This window comes from Thamnophis sirtalis, unplaced genomic scaffold (assembly GCF_051295495.1).
Source record: "Thamnophis sirtalis isolate CommonGarterSnake01/CBP01778 unplaced genomic scaffold, rThaSir2_p1.2 scaffold_7, whole genome shotgun sequence".
Taxonomy (NCBI): domain Eukaryota; kingdom Metazoa; phylum Chordata; class Lepidosauria; order Squamata; family Natricidae; genus Thamnophis; species Thamnophis sirtalis.
In genome coordinates, this window is record NW_028261387.1 from 76,895,295 (window position 1) to 76,917,204 (window position 21,910).

General features: G+C 40.7%; 1 protein-coding gene across 2 annotated transcripts in view; it reads right to left on the reverse strand.

Moving 5' to 3' along the window:
- Nucleotides 1-14,443, reverse strand: part of UBE2V1 (ubiquitin conjugating enzyme E2 V1) — a 34,500-nt gene extending 20,057 nt beyond the window's left edge. Inside the window, exon 1 of one of the 2 annotated variants that reach the window (XM_014071286.2) lies at nt 14,310-14,443. In XM_014071286.2, the coding sequence (XP_013926761.1) occupies nt 14,310-14,331 (22 nt within the window). In that variant the 5' untranslated portion in view covers nt 14,332-14,443. Of the gene's footprint in view, nt 1-14,237; nt 14,258-14,309 lie in introns of those variants that run through there. The other variant, XM_087720457.1, reaches the window with a different exon arrangement.
- Nucleotides 14,444-21,910: the final 7,467 nt, after the last annotated feature.

Below are 21,910 nucleotides of genomic sequence, written 5' to 3' on the forward strand. Positions count from 1 at the left end.
ACGGTGGTTCTCCTCCTACCTCTCGGACAGGTCACAGTCGGTGTTAGTGGGGGGGCAGAGATCGTCCCCTAGGCCCCTAAATTATGGGGTGCCTCAGGGCTCGGTCTTATCCCCCCTACTATTCAACATCTACATGAAACCGCTGGGAGAGATCATCCGCAGGCACGGGATTAGATACCATCAATATGCGGACGATACTCAATTGTATCTGTCCGCCCCGTGCCAACTCAATGAAGCGGTAGATGTGATGAGCCGGGGCCTTGAGGCCGTTATGGACTGGATGAGGGTTAACAAGCTTGTGCTCAACCCAGAAAAGACCGAGTGGCTGTTGTGTTTTCCTCCCAAAGATTTGGCTACTATTCCACCACTCAGGCTGGGGGGTCAAATTTTATACCCCTCAGAGAGGGTTCGCAACTTGGGAGTCCTCCTGGATCCACAGCTGTCATTTGACCACCACTTAACGGCTGTGACCAGGGGGGCATTCGCCCAGGTTCGCCTGGTGCGCCAGTTGCGACCCTACCTGAATCGGGAGGCTCTCACAACAGTCACTCGGGCCCTTGTGACCTCTAGGCTGGAATACTGCAATGTGCTCTACATGGGGCTGCCCTTGAGGAGCATCCGGCGACTTCAGCTAGTGCAGAATGCAGCCGCGCGAGTGATTGCGGGTGCACCCCGATTCACCCGCATAACACCTATCCTCCGCGAGCTGCGCTGGCTACCTGTTGATCTCCGGATGCGCTTCAAGGTGCTATTAATCACCCATAAAGCCCTACATGGCGGTGGATCTGGATACTTGAGAGACCGCCTTCTGCCAATTACATCCCTGCGACCGATAAGATCCCATAGATTAGGCCTCCTCCGTATCCCATCGGCCAGCCAGTGTCGGCTGGCAACTACAAGGAGGAGGGCCTTCTCAGCAGTAGCCCCGACCCTTTGGAACGAGCTCCCCGTGGAGATTCGTACCCTCTCCACCGTCCAAGCCTTCCGCATAGCCTTGAAGAACTGGCTCGCCCGTCAGGCCTGGGGATAGGATAGTTACCCCTCCCGAATGATGAATGTATGTTGCTTGCTATTTTATTACATGTCTCTGTCTTAATGTCTGTATTCCCCCTTCCTAGTTTTGTGTGAGCCGCCCTGAGTCCCCTCAGGGAAAAGGGCGGCCTACAAATACTAATAAAATTCTAAATTCTAAAATTCTCCTGCACCTCAAAAATAATAAGACCTCCCCAAAAAATAAGGCCAAGGGCACACTATAGGCTCCAGAATTCCCAGATAAATCCTGTCCTATATCAAAACGTTTTTCTCTAGTGAAAATGCATTGCCCTTTGAAAGGCAGAAATGCATCACCGCATTATTTTCTATGAATGGAATTTTATATATTCCTATAGTTTTCAGAGACTGCCCAAAAAATAAGGGTTCGGAAACAATGATTTTAAAAAAAAAAAAAACTACATCAAAGTTACAAACATTCCTTTTGCACAAAACCCCTCTCCATCTAGTCACCTGAAATTTGACAGCATTTGCCATCATAAAAACAATTATGCTTTCCAGTAAAGTTAATTTCTTCCAAAAATAAATAAAATTGTAAGCACTTCCATTAAAGTAAGAATTTAAAGAAACCTAGCTCTAATGCTTGTACATTTACCCCCTCAAAACTGGGGGAGATTTGTCACTGAAGGAAGAAAGGTCTGGGCTTGCAAATGTCACTCTTCGGTTGAACAGTAAAAGAGTGATGGACTTCCAACAGTTTTCCAATGCTAGTCAACACAAATCATATTTCTGCTTGGTTTCCAAGTTGAAGAGGCAAATTTCTCATTCAGTTTAACTCAAACTAGGCTTTTTTAAAAGCACTGAATAAAATGTGGTGGGCACAGAACACTCCCTGTGGTTCTTAATTTTCCTCCATTATTTCTCAGACAAACAGAGAAAAGCTTTTAAAACAAAGCAATGACTCCCAGCCTTTCAAAGCTACAAATGGGTGAACTATAGTTTTGGCCAGCCTTATTGTCCTCAAACTGTATTTAAATTTTTGCCTAGTGTTTACTTCCACTTTCTAAAGGACCATATCAAGTAGTGGAATTAATGATGCTACTGATACAATCAATTAAGAGCAGTAAAATGCTGATTAATAGGGCTATGTTACACTTCAGATACAAAGATAAAAAAACCTTTCAGAATGTGCCAAGGGCATGAAGCTCCCTATACTATATGTGGTTTTCTCAGACTGCAATTATACAGCAGCTTTGGAGAGAGCTATGTTGGTCCCTGGAAAAGGCATGGCTGCTTTAACTACTTACAGATTAATGGAGTTGGAAGGGACTTTGTAGGTCATCTAGTCCAACCCCCCACCCAAGCAGTCCAATCTCTTCTTGAAATCCTGCAGTGATGAAGCTTCCACAACTTCTGAAGGCAAACTGTTCCATTGGTTAATTGTTCTACTGTCAGACATTTTCTCCTTATTTCCAGGTTGAATCCCTCCTTGATCAGTTTCCATCCATTATTCCTTGTCTGGTCTACAGGTGCTTTGGAAAATAGCTTGACTCCTTCCTCTCTGTGGCAGCCCCTCAAATATTGGAACACTGCTATCATGTCTCCCCTGGTCCTTCTCTTCACTAGACTAGCCATTCCCAGATTCTGTAACCTTTCTTCATATGTTTTAGTCTCCAGTCCCCTAATCATCTTGATTGCTCTTCTCTGCACTCTTTCTAGAGTCTCAACTTTTTAATAGCGTGGTAACCAAAACTGGATGCAGTACTCTAGGTGTGGTCTTACTAAGGCTTTATAGAGTGGTATTAGTACCACACTTGATCTTGATTGTATCCCTCTGTTAATGCAATTTACAATTGACTTTTTTGGCTGCTGACTGTAATTTATGGACAGATGCAAAAGGAATGTCACAGTGTGTTCTCAATCATTTTTTGCCTTTGCAATCCAAACAATACTTAGCCTTACTGATCATGCACTAAAATTTCCCAGCCAAAGACGTTCTGAACAAATCAACTTGACAAACACTAATCAGTTTTATGTGATCAATACATGGAATATTGAAAGTAATAGTCAAATATTACAAATATTATGTATAATTAAAACACAATTTAAATGAAAAAATTACTATAATATTTTTGGCATCTACTCATTTAGCATCTGCTGATTCTGAAAACCACTCAATCTACTTCCATAATCTACATTTTTTTTAAAAAAAACTATAACATTTGTAATATTTTCATATAATAAAAATTTACAAACATGACAAAATATGTCCTGTCTATTTTATCACCAAATGTTCATTTTTTGACTTCTAATTGCCATTATCATATCCAGAGAAATGTAAAACTGGAAGAATTCTAATTTGTATAATTAATTTAGAAGATACACATCAGGTACTCATTTCCAAATATGGACCAAACCAAATCATCAGGTATACTTAATGTTATAATTACATCTTCCATTAATCCTGAATGTAATTCAGGGGACAGAATATATTTTTCTCTCCCCCTCTAACTTTTACAATATTACAGAACAATTTATAGTGTGCATTTCCTCCTGTTGATAGCAATGATCAATCAATATATTTTTGTTGCATATATCAGTTCTCTTACCAATTCTTAAGAAGACTTGTCTATTTTTCATAACTCTACCACAATTTAAATCTAAATAGAGAACACTGAGACATTAAAATATATGAAACTGAATTATCATTACAGTATATACATGTCCAGCACAAACTAGTGAATATCACAAACTGAAGTAATTGCCATTCAGTTCTGTTGGGTTTACTCGGCCAATAAACAGAGGATTCCATTACTCTGGATATCTTTGCAAACTCTTTTTAACCTTAATGGTATTTATTTCCAAATAGATATGCATAGTTGTTTTCTCACTGTTATGAAATGGTTTGATCTATAGTGCACGTCTCATCTAAAATTAGCATAAAATCCACAGTTATCTGGATAAGAAAGCAGTAGTCTAGCAGAGTTCTCCAGCCACTTTATGAAGTGATTCTAAATTATGTTCTTTACTAACCCTGCATCAGCAATACTTTACTATGTGGTTTCAAGCAGAGTAAACAAACTAGCTGAAAAATGCGAGTGATTTGACCATAGATCTATTGCTGCTACAATGATGGACATTTGCTGTTCCAACAGAGATAGAAAAAAGAAACAAAAAAGGACTTTACATTACACCTGTCCTGATCTTTGTATAAGCCAGAAAGTAGGGAAAGCTAAACAAAAGTAAAACAAAATTAAATTATGACAATGGATAATAGAGCACCCTCATCTTAATCTGAGTGATTGTCAGAAACCCATAATTAACTTGTGGCAATTAACTCTAAATCTATAAGCCTGGTCATTATTATTTTCTACCTGCGAGTAGAATAAGTATCCACATCATTGTAGAAATTATTCATTTATGGGGGGGAAAAAAACCCTGGAGAGAATGGCTCCCTATTTTCATCATCACAAAAACATTTTGTAAGAAAAAAAATGTGCGCAAAAAATATCATCCGGCATTTTTTAAAAAATGAAATAAAATATGAAAATAATAAATGAAAAAGAAATTTTAAAAGGCTCGGTGGATCATTAGGTATCCAACCCACCCCTGCAATCAGTTTTCTATGTTTTTAATATAACCAGAGAAATTAGCAGGCAGATGCGCTCTACAACTCTCTACCCATGCTACTTTTATGTGCAGTAGCTCACATGGCAAGATAGATGTTTCTTTGAACACTGTTGGTAATGGTCTATAGCTCCTCTTAATATAGACTCTTAAAGCAATTTTTAAATGGAACAGGAGATAATCCTTGTTTAACAATTGCTTTGGATAGTGACTGCAGTTACAATGGGGTTGTGAAATAACCATGTGACCAAGCTTGGCATTCACAACCTTCACAAGTCAGTAAAAGGGAAACCGAAATAACGAGCTCCCTGTTGAGATCCGGACCCTTACTACCCTCCCGGCTTTCCGCAAAGCCACCAAGTCCTGGCTGTTCCAGCAGGCTGGGGGGAGCTGAGAAGCATCTACCTCCACGGAAATTGTGAATGTTGGTTTTGTTTTTAATATGTTGTCTTTGTCTCGTTCCCCCCTTTCCCTTGTCTTTTGTGAGCCGCCCGGAGTCCTCCGGGAGTGGGCGGCATACAAGACAAATAAAATAAATAAATAAATAAATAAATAAATAAATAAATAAATAAATAAATAAATCATAAGCACAGTTCTACCATGTATCTATGCATGGACATCACCAGTGGAATACAGAGAAATCAAACAGAGTAGAGTAGAGCAGAAAAACAGTTGGAAGGGACCTTAGAGGTCTTCTAGTCCAACCTCTGCTCAGGCAGGAACTCATTTCAAACAAACAGTTGGCCAGTCTCTTAAAAACTACTATTACTAAAGGAGTTCAACTATAGCATCAAAGACATTAGCCAAGCGCTGACTGTGGAACAGATCACTAACCTGACATGCGTTTGTTCCAGTTAAGGAAGAAAGCCAAAATTGTCGAGTGGTTTGTCGAAGCTGGCTAGGAAGGTGGCAAATGGAGATCACATGTCCCTGGGAAGCTGCAACTGTCACAAATGCATGCTGGTTGCCAAGTGCCTGAACACTGATCACGTGACACTGAGGGAATGCTGCAACAGTCCTAACTATAAGGATTTATTGCAGTGTTTCTCAACCTTTGCAACTTTCAGATGTACAAACTTCAACTCCTAGAATTTTAGGAATTCTGCACATCTGAAAATTGCTAAGGTTGAGAAACACTGATCTGTTGTAAGTCACTTTTTTCAATGCCACTCTAATTTCAAAACAGTCGTTAAATGAATGGTTGTAACTTTAGGACTACTTTAATGTTTTTAAATGAAAGGAATAAACACCAATAATCTGTACTACTGATACCTGAAAATGCATAGGACAGTGATGGCTAACCTTTTTGGTGCCGGATGCCCAAAGTGCGCACTCATAAATGCAAAATGCAGTGCGAGCACCCCCCATGCATTCACCCACCCCTGTGCATGTGCACACGCCCCCTCCTCACCCATTTTTAGCTACCATGCTGGTGCAGGAGGCTTTCCAGGCACAAAACAGGACATGGGGGGGGGGAGAATGCATGCGCACGAAACCCCAAAATGCAATGAGAGTGCCCCCGCACATGCACCCTGCCCATGCACTCTTGCATCACCCGCATGCACCCCGCCACCCGCATATGCATGGCAGAGACCCAAAGACCAGCCGGCCGGCAGGACACGTGTGTGCTTCCACAGTGGAGCTGGACTCGGGCGACGGCTGGCGTGCCTGCAGAGAGGGCTCTGCGTGCCACCTGTGGCAGTCGTGCCATAGGTTCGCCATCACAGGCATGAAAGTCAAGGACCACAGTGAATAAATGTGACTGAGATATTAAATATAAAGAAGACTGAAGTAATGACAACAGGTAGAACAACCAGCCTTAGAATTGGTAATGAAGATGTGAAACACTGGATAGTTTTTGCCTTTTATGGTCAACCATCAATAGTAAAGGAAAAAGCAGTCAAGCAATACATTGCAGGCTAGCACTTGCTAGAGCAGCAGATCTTGGAAAAGATATTCAGATTCTACGATGTCTATATTTAAAGAGGTCACAATCGTGCAAGCCATGGTGTTTCCTGTCATAATTGGCGGAAGTGAACGTTAGCTTTGAAGAAGATATGAAGAATTTTGATGCTTTGGTGTTGAAGAAAATTCCTGAGAAGACTATGGACAGCCAAAAAACCCCAAAAACAAACAAAAAACCCCAATGGATCATCAAACAAATGAACCCAGAGTTCCCACTCAAGGCACAAATGACCAGGATAAAATGATCCATTATCTAAAGGCGTAGCTCCCTAGAGAAGCCTCGAATCCTGGAATGAAAAAGAAGGAAGAAGAGACCAGCAATAAGGTAGATGGATGAGCAGGTGGAAGCAGTAGAGGACCAGATCAAGGGAGAGATTGTCATGGAGAAAATCTAGGTATTCCTAAGAGTTGATCCCCACTTGATGGCACATAATCAATTAATCAATCAACACTTCACAAGATGGAAGGGCTGGAATTCCCAGGTCAGAATATTTTATGAAACAGGCAAACTTCACTCTTTCTGCATCATAGATCAGTAAATAAGTTAGTGTATAAGCCACTGCTATAGTGCACTGCCACATCTTATAGTTTTAGGCCAGTACTGCAAAGTTGTATCAAGGACAAAGTCCAAAATGCTGGTACAAAGGTCGAAAATAAAGATATCAGTGATTCAAATGTAGCTGCTGAAACAGTAGATTTGTAAGAAGACGTTTCCAAAATACAACCACCAAGCAGGATATTTGATCAGCGCAATGAAACTACCTGCAAACAGCTAAAATGAATGCTGATGATAACATCTGTAGTATTATGAGTTAACGTAAGGGTTTTCATTTCCTCATTCAAAAATGGTTGCCATTGCTGGTATATATTTTTGTTGAACAGAATTATTTGCTCAGACAGGGATACCTAAGAAACAGTGTGTGATACAGTGGTTAAAATACTGGATCAGAATTAAAGAAACAGCGTATCTTTGACCATTAACAGTATCTCATCTTATCTTACAAGAATTATAAAGAGAGAAGGAATTAAATCCAGGAAAAGAAGTAAGATGCAAATGTAATAAATACCCCGTTTCCCTGAAAATAAGACCTCCCCTGATAATAAGCCCAATTGGGCTTTTGAGACCGTGTGCTAAAATAAGCCCTCCCCCCAAAATAAGCCCTCCCCAAAAATATTGCAACACAGCAGCAGCCATGAGGTGACCACACTTGCCACCTCCTGCACCTCAAAAATAATACCTCCCCGAAAATAAGGCCAAGGGTTTATTTTAGGGGAAACACGGTAGCTATCTGATCATGTAACTTTATTATAATTACAGTATGTTATACTTTTTTGAAAGATATTCTCAAATATTCTCAGTTTACAAAGCATAGAATATGAATAACTAAAAATGTGATACAAATAAAAATAAAAATTAAGTCCATTAAAATATAACAGAGAAAACAGTGGAATAAAACCTTCTAAGATTAAGAACAAATTAAGAAATAGTAACAGGGGATGGCAGATCCTGTCTTTTGTCCCTACTCATCTGACAGATCTAATCAGCAGGCACATGACAGAGGGCTTCCATAGTTAATCTTAGCATTCAGACAAGTTCATACAGGTTTAGGATGGTATGCTACGTCCTTTGTCAGTGGGGTTTTGGATTATCAAAACAGTGTGCAAATACCACTTTAGAGCAGGGCACAAGCCAAATAAGGAGTTGAATATGCTATTCATGTGAACTCTGAAGAATAGTAATTTACTGTAAACACCAAAGAACAGTCATTTTGGTTGTGTTCAGGAATACATCACATTCTAGTAGTATAACAAAATGATTTTGAAATGAATCTTCATGCATTTGGATAGCATACATCCTAAGCATGGCTTATCAGATAGCAGCAATGCAAAGACAGCTATATCAAATCAGTAGGTCCGCTTCAATCAGACATACTACATTTAAACCAAACCATGGACAGCTATTTTCTGGCTGGGTTGTTGAGGACAAGGTAAGCCAATAGTTGGAAGCAGGAATGTTCACTGATATCCAGATTGGTCTTTGCTGTATTGTTCAACAGGTCCACTATAAATACAATCAAATAATAAAGATACAATACAATACAATACCATAGCAGAGTTGGAAGGGACCTTGGAGGTCTTCTAGTGCAACCCCCTAGCCTAGGCAGGAAACTCTATACCATTCCAGACAAATGGCTATTCAACATCTTCTTAAAGACTTCCAGTGTTGGGGCATTCACAACTTTTGGAGGCAAGCTGTTCCACTGATTAATTGTTCTGTCAGGAAATTTCTCCTTAGTTCTAAGTTGCTTCTCTCGATTAGTTTCCACCCATTGCTTCTTGTCCTGCCCTCAGGTGCTTTGGAGAATAGCTTGACTCCCTCTTTTTTGTGGCAACCCCTGAGATATTGGAACACTGCTATCATGTCTCCCCTAGTTCTTCTTTTCATTAAACTAGACATACCCAGTTCCTGCAACTGTTCTTCATATGTTTTAGTCTCCAGTCCCATAATCATCTTTGTTGCTCTTCTCTGCACTCTTCCTAGAGTCTCCACATCTTTTTTACATAGTGGTGACCAAAACTGAATGCAGTATTACCAAGGCATTATAAAGTGGTATTAACACTTCATGTGATCTTGATTCTATCCCCGTTTATGTAGCCTAGAACTGTGTTGGCTTTTTTGGAAGCTGATGTACACTGCTGGCTCATATTTAAATGGTTGTCCACTAGGACTCCAAGATCCCTCTAACAGTTACTACTATGGAGCAAGGTACCACCTATACTGTACCTGTGCATTTAGCTTTTTTTGCCTAAATGTAGAACTTTACTCTTTTCACCATTGAATTTCATTTTATTAGATAGTGCCCAATGTTCAAGTTTGTCAAGATCCTTCTGTATCTTAAGCCTGTCTTCTGGAGTGTTGGCTATTCCTGACAGCTTTGTGTCATCTGCAAATTTGATGAGTTCCCATTTATTCCCTCATCCAAATCATTGAGGAAGATGTTGAAGAGTACTGGGTCTAAAACAGAGCCTTGGGGTACTCCACTGCATACTTCCCTCCATGTAGATGCAGTTCCATTGAGGACTACATGTTGAGTGCGGTTGGTCAGCCAGTTACGAATCCATCTGGTGGTGATGCTGTCCAACTCACATTCTTCTACTTTATCTAGTAGTAGGTTATGGTCTACCTCAGTGGTTCCCAAACTTGGCAACTTTAAGACTTCTGGACTTCAACTCCCAGAATTCTCCAGCTAGCTCTTCTGGCTGGAGAACTCTGGGAGTTGAAGTCCACAAATCTTAAAGTTGCCAAGTTTGGGAACCACTGGTCTACCTTATCAAATGCTTTAAATGGGCATTTAAATGGGGTGTCAGGCATCACCCCATTGCCACTATTAAAATACAGGATGAGACAATTCTTGATTTCCTTCATGTCAAGGGGAAAAAAGTGGCCCAAGAGAGCTTTGACAACGAAGTGGTTAAATCAGCATTAAATGCAATGTACTTATCTTTTGATTTTTATTTAAAAGTAGCCAATAACCTAGCATTGCCTGGCTATTTATTTATAGGGGGGAAATGTCCAGGCCAAATGTAATTTCTAATGTTGGATTTTCCCCCCTACCAGTGGGAGCCCCCTTGTGGAGTACGGTGAAGCCGTTACCATGGCAACTCCACTGCGCTGTACAGTAGAAGTCATTTTACGGCAGTACAATAGAAGCCATTTTAAGGCACAACAGGTTGTATCTTAACAGAACACACACCCCGAGGGTGTCTTACCCCCACAGTATTTGTTTCTAGAGATTAAGTCATCTGTGTGTACCAAGTTTGGTTGAAATTGCTTGAGGAGTTCCAGAGTTATGCTGGAACACCCCCCCCCCCCATATACATAACGAAGAGTTTTATAAACCAAAATAACTGCCACTTACATTTAATTTCTTCTATATAAATTTCAAACTGGAAGTTAAAATGCAACTAAGAGAATAACTTCTATGAGCTCAAATGAAAGATTCATTACTTGTTCTACTAGGTACATGAATATTACCATATTAACAAATGTGATTTAGACAGAAATTCTTTCTCTTCCAATTTATGTAATGTGTTCCAGACCAAGCCATTTCCTCCAAACAAAGGACCATGAAATAGCTTCTTCCTCTAAAGAGGATTCCAGCTGGATCAGATAGTAAATAAATGCTTTAGACTCTAGGGACAATCAACTAAAAACAGTTCCTAGTTTTAACCTAAATGGACAAGTACAGTAGCCTAATCTCATAGAAGTCAGTTATCTATATTAATATTGAGGAATAAAGGATGCCCTTATTAGGCTGGAGTTCTTATGAACTTTCAGAAAAATAATTCTCAATAAATAGGATTTATGAGCCAACATTCAATGGACTGCATAGTTAACAAGTTAGCATTATCATCACTTCACTTATATAGACATCAGGATAAAAATGCTGGGTTGCCACAGAATGCTTTTTTTACTGAAAAATGTCTGCTTTAGAAATATCGTATTTATCCTTTACTCTCTCATTTGAAACAAGCATCTCCACAGAAATATCTCAACACCCAAGCCTTTTTGATCACTTTTTCAATGGAACCCAAGGAAATTCCATTTTAGGGATGGAAGCTTTTAATTTGCCAAAAAAACATTTTTGTTACTTACTCTTATGAAGTATTACGTAGAACAAGTTTTTCAACATTTTATTTGGCACCAGCCTTTCTGAACCCATTATTACCTCATTGAGACTCTATCAAGAATTATTCAATTAATAATAACATGTGATCTACATCAGAGCTGTCCAAATCTGATTCTCCAGACATGCTGGACAATTTCCTCTATTTATTTGTCTAATAGCCTTTTAAGCCATCACTACAACTTCTGGCAATAATGTTTACAACTTTGTACTGTAGACAAAGATGTAGGTTTCCTGCAAAATTTTGAATTGGAAAAATTTTCTACACATATTTGTTACCAGCAGTATCTACCCACCTGAGCAATTACTTTCCCCAGAGACAACCCTTTTTTAATTAAGCTAGGAACCGCCCCACTATGTGGTTATATGCAAAAAATATCAGGTAGCTACTTCTTCTTTTTCTCTACATTTTCTCTGATAATAAACAGGGACAGGAAAAGCTGTGGGGAAGCCACAAGTTATAACTGGAATATAAGGTTTTGTGAATATTCATCAAATTCAGTGAATGGTAATAAGCAGTTGTAGAATAGAAATCTTTTTTGGAAACACCTCAACAGTCTCAACATTGTTCTCAGAATCACTACAGCCAGCAACTGTAGTGTCATCTTAAAACCAACTGAAACCATCAGTAGTATTCTAAAAACTTGGCTTGAACACAGACAACCAAGAATGAAATCAGGGTAGATAAAAATCAATGATTTTTTTTTTAAAATCAGATTTTTACATTTTAAATCAGATTATTTTTTTTATCAAATTTACTTTAATAAATGCTTTTGGAGTAAATATCTATCTAAAAATAGTTTTCTATTTAAGATATATTAATAATTTAGTTTATTCAGCATGAAATGGAGCTTAGTTATGTACCATGAGGCTGTATAATCTACAATATTTACATTTTTGGTAAACTCATTCAATGAATCCAAGCTCTGCAAGCTCAGATAACATGCACTGTGTTGATGCATTCACACAATTTCACAGTAACCATGAGATAAATAATAAAACAAAGTTCAGGAATATTCCATTATCCCATTGTTTTGCAAATCTATCTACACATCAAACTGTATGATTGTTTGAAGAGAAATGCATCTGTACCACCAGGCTCTAAGTGTGAGGAGGAAGAGCAAGCAGTAAAAATGAAAGTGAAACCTTCTAAGCAGCTTATAAATATAATATTAAAGGGCAGCTGTCATTTCAGATCCATCACGGCAGCGCCTGCTAGCGGGCATCCACTCACCTGGTGCCTGCCATGTCTCTCACCTTGTTGTGTTACTGCCACATCACCAGTCATCCCATTAAAGTGAATGGGACTGTCGGTGAGTCAACAGTGGGTCTGAGGAGGAGTGACTGCGGGGCAGAGGTGACAGTTGCTCTTTAAAAATTATGATTTAAATCAAGTTGATTTAAATCAGGCCTTTTTACTAGTGATTTAAATCATGATTTAAATTAAATCCACCCTGATTGAAATCACATTCAGCTACAAGGTTCTCTCAGCAAACATCTCTTCAAATACCATAGATCTATCAAATAACAAACATTTATAGTTCATGTCTAAAGCACTGGATTGTAAAACCAATTTACTAAAACACTTTTGCAGAAGCAGAATAAGAGAGTTGGAAGGGACCTTAGAGGTCTTCTAATCCAACCCCTTGCTTAAGCAGGAGACTCTATATCATTTTAGACAAATGGTTGTCCAGTCCTTTTTAAAAGCCTCCAGTGTTGAAGCATTCAAAAATTCTGACGGAGTTGATTGTTCTTACTGTCAGGAAATTTATCCTTAATTCTAGGTTGCTTCTCCCTTTGTTCACTTTTCATCCATTGGTTCTTCTGATGCTTTGGAGTGGTTGACCCCACTCTTCTTTATGGCAGCCCTTCAAATACTGGATCACTGCTATCATGTCACCCCTAGTTCTTTTCACTTTTCACCCAATTCCTGCAACCATTCTTCAGGAATTGGGTGAAAAGTGAAAAGAACTAGGGGGTGACATGATAGCAGTGATCCAGTATTTGAGGGCCTTCAGCTCCCCCAACCATCTTTGACGTAGTTCAGGATTTATTCATTCATAAAAAATCATTGACTGCCCATCTTACCTCAGGGCGACTGAGATTCTATAATGTTGGGAACGACAGTATTAGCCTCAAGATAAAAAGTAACTTCCTACTAGTGGAGCCTACAAGGATCTTATTAAAAAAATCTACCTAAACAGAGGTTCTTACATTCAATTAGGACTTGGACTCCAAAAGCTATTCAAATAGTGGCAGTGGATAATATATACAATTCAGGGTTCAATGATCAAAAGGCACAGAAAAGGCAAACAGCCCTCTGGCACTTACCCTCCACCCTTCAAGACTGACTGCTTCTGAACATGGAAGTTCCCAAAAGCTGCCTGAGTTTACATACATCTCCTCCTCCATAACAACCAACTTTTTTGTTTATTTCTGGTGCAATCCAAACGGGACAGCTCCAACTCCATCACCCCTACAGCAGGCAGGGGATGATGGGAGCTGAAACCCACCAGCTGTACAACTCAAGTCTCCTAGGAGATTTCCTTAGACTCTTTCCACCACCAGACCCTCTCCCCTTTCATCCTCTCCCCCTTCCGCCCCACATGGATTCCCCTGACACACCAACAGGCTGCTCCACCCACTCTCCCCCAGCCTCAGCCCCGACCAACTCTACTCTTCCTGCGGGATACCGACTCCCGCAGGCCACCGCCCCTCGCTACGCCTCCCAAGCCTGGGTTGTCAAAACACGGCTGGCCACTAGGTGGCGGTAAAGACTAAAGACTTTCATGCCCCTCCTTGCCAGCACCCTGCCGGTCTCCTAGACGGGTTCCAGCCCATATACGGTAGCATGACCCTCGGGCCCCAGACACACCCAGCCGGCGAGCTCGGCTGGTTGGGAGCCGGCGGGGACGCTTTCTGAGCCCCCCTCCCAGGAGAAGCGAGCCCTCGCCAGTCACCAACCACCTTTTCCCTCCCCGCCGAGGAGCGCCTTCCTCTCACGGCCCAAGCTGGCCTGGGCTACCGGTCCCCGCTCACCCGAGCCCGTGGTGGCCGCCATCTTGCGCCGCTGTCGCTCCAAGCCCGCCCTCCCCACCGCCCACGTCACTTCAACGCGGGAAGTGAATTGCTGCTGCGGCTAAGGCAAGTGGCTGCGGCAGCCGGAGAGCGGGCGGGCGCAAGACAGGTGGGGGCGGGGGGGGGGAGGAGGCGACCGTCGCAGGCCACGCAGGCCATCCAGACCAAACCCTGTCTCTCTCTTGCGCGCGCGCTCGCTCTCCACTTCTGGGTCGTCGGCGTTTGTTTTTCTGGTGCAGATACACCGTAAGGGAAACGAGCACATCCGGGAGGGCAAGTTTCAAGTGAGCCGTTGGAAGGGGGTTAAAATTTGGGAGTAGAAGGCTAATTTTTTTTAGAGGGGTTTTTCTTTTGGAAGAAAAAAAGATCGGTGGAGAAGAAGACTGTTTGCCGGAGTAAATCTGTAGCTTGAATGGAGATGACGGAGCTGTGGAGCCCATGCTGACACAATAAATCAGGAAGCCGATTTAAGAGTTTCCTCCCTGAAAGCCTAATTTAAAATTGGTTTGCACAATATCTGGTTTCCTGCGAATTGTCTGTCCTATTATTGCACAGAAATTAGCCCCTTTTCTCAGCATCGCTTTTACACCGGATTTGTCTGCACTCTGCACACACACACAAAAAGAAAACGTATTTCCTTCTGTAGAATATGGCAGTTTCCCCTAATCTGGTTTTAGCTTGACACTGGAATAATAAAGAAGGGGGTCCATCACATTTGAAGGACGTGAAGTTTGTTTTTTTAAGTAAAACAATGGCTTCAAACTTACCAGATTTGGGGAATCTAGTAAGTACATAGTCCTCGACTTACAACAGTTTGTTCATCGACCATTCAAAATTACAATGGCACTGAAAAAAGTGACATGATTTTTTTCACAGTTACCTTTGTAGCATCCCCATGTGAGCAAAATCCAGATGCTTGGTGACTGATTCATACTTATGACCGTTGCTGTGTCCCAAGGTCATGTAAGCCAACTTTCTGACAAGGAAACTCAGTGGAGAAGCCAGATTCACTTAACAACCAGGTTGCTAACTTATCAGCTGCAGTGATTCACTCAATAACTGAAGCAAGAAAGATTGCAAAATGGGGCATTTAAAATGTCTCACTTAACAACAAAAATTTAGGGCTCCATTGTGGTCATAAGTCGAGGACTACCTGTATGTTACAAAAGATCAGCATTCCCCAATCTTGCTCTCAGATTTCTCCAGCCAGGGATGCCTCCTGAGGAATTCTGGGAGTTGAAGCAGACTGAGAAATACAGATAGTACTTGATTTACAACAGTTTGTTTAGTGACCATTCAAAGTTATAAAGGCACTGGGGACTTCCAGTCACAAGGAAAGTCGTAAAATGGGGCAAAACTCATAACATATTTCTCACTTAGAAACATAAATTTTGGGTTCAATTGTCGTAAATTGAGGACTACCTATACAGATTTGGGTCTTTTGAATCTGGATCTATACAACATGAGGGCTTCTCTTGGGTGGATATAACTAATTGCATTGCAGAAAGAAGGCAGAGGGACTCATTCCTTTGAAATAATTTTGTGTCTTTGAGTCAGTTTTGACTGCTGGTGACTACATGGACAAATCTTTGGTTTTCTTCAGACTTTTTAGTGGTTTGCCTTTGCCTTCTTTTTCCTCCTAGGGCTGAGAGAGCGACTGGCCCAAGTCCATCCCGCCAGCTTTGGGCCTAAGGTAGGATTAGAACTCATCATCTCTGGGTTTCTGGCTGGATGTCTTTAAACACTGTTCCAACTCTCCATTCAAAACCTAATCACCTGGTTTAAAATTAATAGTTTTCTGTATTCAGTAAAACAGCCCCATTGAGTAAAACAGTAAAACAGCCTCCGCGAGCTGCACTGGCTGCCTGTTGGTCTCCGGGTGCGCTTCAGGATAATGATGACCATCTTTAAAGCACTCCATGGTAGTGGATCTAGGTACTTGAGAGACCGCCTTCTGCCGATTACCTCCCTAAATCGACCAATCAGATCGCACAGACTGGGCCTCCTCCGAATTCCATCTGCCAGTCAATGTCGACTGGCGACCACACGGAGGAGAGCCTTTTCTGTTGCTGCCCCGACCCTATGGAACGAGCTCCCCATGGAGATCCGCACCCTCACCACGACCCAGACCTTCCGCGCAGCCCTCAAGATCTGGCTCTCCCAGCAGGCCTGGGGATAGGCTTCCAATTACCCGCCCGAGTGTTTGATTGCTGAATGAAAGCTGTGTTTTATTATTTTTCTTTTGTTCACAAAGTGTTTGTTTTGACCTTGCACTTCCCCTCCCCTGTGGTTGTAAGCCGCCCTGAGTCCCCTCAGGGAAAAGGGCGGCATATAAATCCCAATAAACCTAAACCTAAACCTAAATTGAAACAGAAGTTCAGAAGTTATTTCAGGGTTCTCCGCATACTTCCAAGATGAGTGCATTGACCTAAATGAAGCCCTCCCCTTTCTCAAAATTGCTATGTTGTAGATGGGAAGGTTCTCTGAGGAGTGCTGTGCCTAGTATATCTTGGTTAATCTCCAAATTGGTGGGGGAGTGTCCTAAGTAAATCAGAACTCTTTAGTTTGAAAACAAGTTAGCTAGAAAATCTACGTGGGTAAGTTTTCCCAGACTAGGTTAGAAAAACATCCTGAAGGGAAGGCAAACCGCTTTCACGCTGTTGCTACCAAAATTACATGGCTGTATCCATGTTATTACCGGGGGCTGACCTCAATGGAAGAGTTTTTAGATCAGAAGAACGGAGCAGAGGAATTCAAATAAACATGGCACTACTCAGAGTCTTAAAAGGCTCTGGAAATATGCATTTTACAACATTGGGCCAAAATAGCCAAGGGAACAGAGCTCCAAGAAATCCTCAATGAAGGAAGAAGAAATGTGGAGGAGAGGTAGGGGAAGAAGAAAGAAGTAAGGAGAGGGAGGTGGGAGGGAGAGAAAGAGGAGAGGAGGGAGGAAGAGAGAAAAAGAGAAGGAGAGAGGGTAGGAAGGAGAAGACAGAGGGTAGGAGTAGGGGAGAAGTAAGGGAAGGAAGAAGGGGAAGGAGAGGAGGAAGGAAGGAAGTAGAGAAGGAAGGGAGGGAGAAAAGAAAAGAAAGAAAATAAGGTGGTGTCTTAGCAGGTGTGAAGGATGGTAAACAATACATTCCAAATTATACCTTATATTCTTTTAAATGGAATAATAATATAAGAATGGCAAAGAAAAAGAAACTATGTGAATGTATACCTATAACTGTATGTAAGAGAATAAATGACAGTAAAAATATAAAGCACAATATAGGTAAATAATGATCATAAGTAGCTAAGTATAAATAAATAAAGAAATGTATATAAAAATGGATAATGAATAACGAGATTATGAACGCAAGATAGAAATGTATAGAAAGGAAAACACTAACTGCAAAGAAACCGATTCGGAACTGCTGTATGATATACGATGGAACTTATTGTTCCTATGTTGTTTTTAAGTTATGTGGTTATTTTTGTTAATGTGTGTATGTGTTCTGTTGATGTGCTTATGTGTATAAAATAAAAATAAATAAATCCTCAATAAAAACTGTTAATGGCATATACCTGTGTTTCTCAGTCTTGGCATCTTGAAAATATGTGGACTTCAGTTGTTGAAATCCATGGATCTTCAAGATACCATGGTTGAGGAAAATTGTTGTACGCAACGGAAGATATGTGGACTTCAGTTGTTGTACGCAATGAAAAGATGCTGCTAGATTCCTATGGAAACTGGCCACTTTCCCAGTGAATGCGGTTCCCAACCATTAATACAAATTAGACTGGGGTTTGTCTCTTCTAGCAGAAATAATGGAACTTCAGAGGGCGTTTGCTGAAGTCCTGCTATGGCAGGGGTATCAAACTCGTGGCGACATATCGGAACTTTTTCCCCCTTCGCTAAACTCGGCCTGAGCAGCGGGTGACGCATCTGGCCCACGGGCCGCAAGTTTGAAAGCCCTGTGCTATGGTCAACCTGGGAGGTTGAAACATTTCTGATCATACTTCTCTATCTTTGGGCTATTTGGCTCTTCCGTAATATCACTGGAAAGGAATGTGTCCACCATCCTTGCTGAAACCCTCCAGGGAGAATTAATTCTGAATGTTGTCAGAAAATTACTGACATGGAATAACCCATAGATACTAAAAGAGTTCAGGTGGTATAATTAAGCTTGTGTTAAAACCTCAGTGGGAAAGCTAGAATTTTGACCACCTGTTTTCCTCAGGAATTCAAATTAAAATATGCCTGACAGATTAATTGATCGGCATCTGCTTCACCACATCCAAAGAAGAGATCAATTTCACTTCTATAAATGATTGGTTCCATTGCTAGCTGCTCTTCCTGTTAAGGAACTTTTAAACATACATTTACCATGTTTCCCTGAAAATAAGACAGGGTCTTATTTTCTTTTGATCTCCAAATAAGCACTTGGCCTTATTTTCGGGGAGGTCTTGTTATTTTTGAGGTGCAGGAGATGGCCAGCATGGTCACCTCATGGCTGCTGCTGTATTGCAATACTTTTGGGGAAGGCTTATTTTAGTCCATGCGCTCAAAAGCCCAATTGGACTTAGTATCTGGGGAGGTCTTATTTTCAGGGAAACTGGGTAGCTGGGATCTTGCCTTACCAAAATCTAAATCTCTTTTGTACTGCTTTATAGAAAAAAATAAAATTGGTTCCCACCTTGATACTTTTCCAGAGGACCCTGAAAATGTCAGCAGATCTGCGGATCTCAAATTTATATGGAGCTGATCAAGTGGCTGCAATGGGAGGTTGAGGATATTAGGAGTTTTATACTGTTGATTTTTAATGTTGTAAGCTGTCCGGAGTCAAGGTGTTTGAAGTGGGCAGACATATAACTTTCTTTAGTAAATAGATAAATTCAGGAATGATAAAAAATAGATCTTCACCTTCTTCTGTGTGATTTCATTTCAGATATTTGATTCCCACTTTTTTTCAAGATAAAATCAATTTTTTGAAGCTCCTTCAATCCTTCTTCACTAGATTTAGCTTTATTCTCTTGTCCTCCTTTTAAACTACTTCAACTGCTCTTACTCCTTAGAGTTTGGTACCCAGAATGCATACAGTGCTCAAAGTGAGGTCTGACCAAGACTAAGTATAGAGGAATTGTTCCTTCCTGTGCTTTGTAGAGTTTACTCGTGGGTGCATTCTAAAATTACATTTGCCTTCAAGGCAGGGGTGAAATGCTCTGACGTCTACTACCAGTTTGCTTTGCACGCATATGCATCGTAGGCACTACTGTGCAGCGCAGAAAAAGGAGTCTGCAAAGGTAAGTAGAACAGCGGGGGGGGGGGGGGAGAGACAGCAGTCTTGCACATTTAGATTTGCTAGGAAGCAGGATTTCCTACTTTCCAGAGAATATAAATCATGCCGCACAGCTGATTGTCGGAGCTACCGGTTTTCCCAAACTGGTAGCATTTTTTACTGTAGGTTTGAGCGAACTTGTAACATTTTTTACTGCTGGTTCAGGCGAACCGGTAGCATTTTTTATTACCAGTTCGGGCAAATCGGTCCAAACTGGTAGCATTTCACCCCTGCTTCAAGGGTATGCGTATGACCGATCAGCTGTGTGACAATCAACTGTGCCGCGTGATTTATATTAGCTAGAAAGCAGGAAATCCTGCTCCCTAGCAAATCTAAATCGTGCAGCACATCTGCCCCCCCCCCGCTATTCTACTTACCTCTGCAGACTCAGAAAAGGCTTCTTAATCCTCCTTTTTCAGCGCTTCACAGTAAGCTACACCTGTGTGATTAAACAGCAATCTTTTTTTGTATATGCTGTGCACAACAATACGTGTAAATGGTAGGGTTTCAATCACGTGGTCCCAGTCACCATCTTGACTCTTTTGACTTCCCCTGCGGGTGCTTCATTTGCCTTTTTTTGGCCTGGAGGCATCATGATGCTGACTTGGGTTCATCTGGTGATCACCTGCAGTTCAACTGATGCAGAATCAGGTATTCATAATTGTATACTTATGAATTTAGTTCCTGTTTTTTTTGAGTTACTACATTGGGGCCTGGATTTCTTCAATAGTTGATTGATAGGATAACTTATTTTAAAGTTGAGGAGTCTTTCTAGAGTTACTTATTATGCAGTATCATCAGGGACAAATAGCACCACATTCAAGCCTTTTAAAAGAATGTCCTTATATTCCCATGTTTTTTTTAAAAAAAATGTTTTTATGGTTGCAATAGCTATCTTTGACCAGCGGATGTCCTCAACTACCTAAAAATGATGCTGTGGCAAAGTTGAAAAACTTGAAGAAATTGAAGTGAATTTAAAAGTGCAGAATTCTGTTTATAATTTTTTTTATCGAGACTAGATTAATAAATGCAAAGACAATTACATATGAAAATATTGCTTTCTGAAAAGTCACTGATCTCTTAGAAATTGGAAGGTAAAAACAAGTATATAGCAAATTTGATAGGATAAGCCTACATTTTGCAAATATCTCCGTCTCCCTATCTCCGTATATCAGATTTCATATTTTCATAATTATCTAGGCAATTTTATATCTGATTAGCTCTTAACTTTGCAATTTGAAATTCTATGCCTTTTGTAGCATCATTTTTCCATACCAAGACAAAAGAAGGTAAGTTTCTGAATATTATGAGGTAGCTAGTAGGACCAAAAAAAAAAAAGCATTTGGAGCAATAACTAAATAGGCTCTAACAAAATATTTACACATTAAGCTATGCATTGTTTTAACCATGATTAAGTGACCCTTCATGACAGAATTCACACATCATGCAAAACTACAACCCTTGACAAACAAATTGCTAATTTGCACAACAACCTAACATTAGACCAGCTCAAAGTTGACTCATCCTTCCATTCTTCTGAGGTGGGTAAAATGAGGACCCAGATTGCTGGGGGCAATAAGCTGACTCTGTAAAACTGCTTAGGGAGGGCTGTAAGAACACTGTAAAGTGATATGTAAGTCTAAGTGCTCTTGCTATTAGATAAATTGTATTATGGCTAAGCACAACATATGAAGCCATTCCAGCCTCTCACATACAAAGGGGTGGGATTTCAATTGTATTTAAAAATTTAACATTTTTTTAAATTGTTCTGGGGATGCTGCTGCAGACCCACTTAATGTCCATCTTAAAACCTGGTGCAACGTCAGTACAATTTAAAGCAGGGTGGGTCAAACTGGTGGCCCGTGGGCTGAATTTGTCACATGCAGGCCACAACTACCCCAATCATTGCGAAACATCATGTGACGACAACGTGACATGGTGAGTTTGACAACCATGAGTTAAAGGAAGCTTTTTTTCTATACCAATTCTCAAATGTTAGTAATAGGTGCCTAGGGTGCAATCCCAAAACAATTGGAGCACTATAAACAAAATCAGTACTGACAAAATTACTATCCGTCAATTGTGAAAGGCAGCTTTGCTCACAACAGCTTACATCATGCAACTATACCTTTTAAGATCATCAAGCATCTAATTATCCCAGGTCCTTGGGAAGGATTCGAAAGGTGGACCAAAATGCCAAATATAGCCTGAATATCTCAGTGACTATGCAGGAAACCTTAA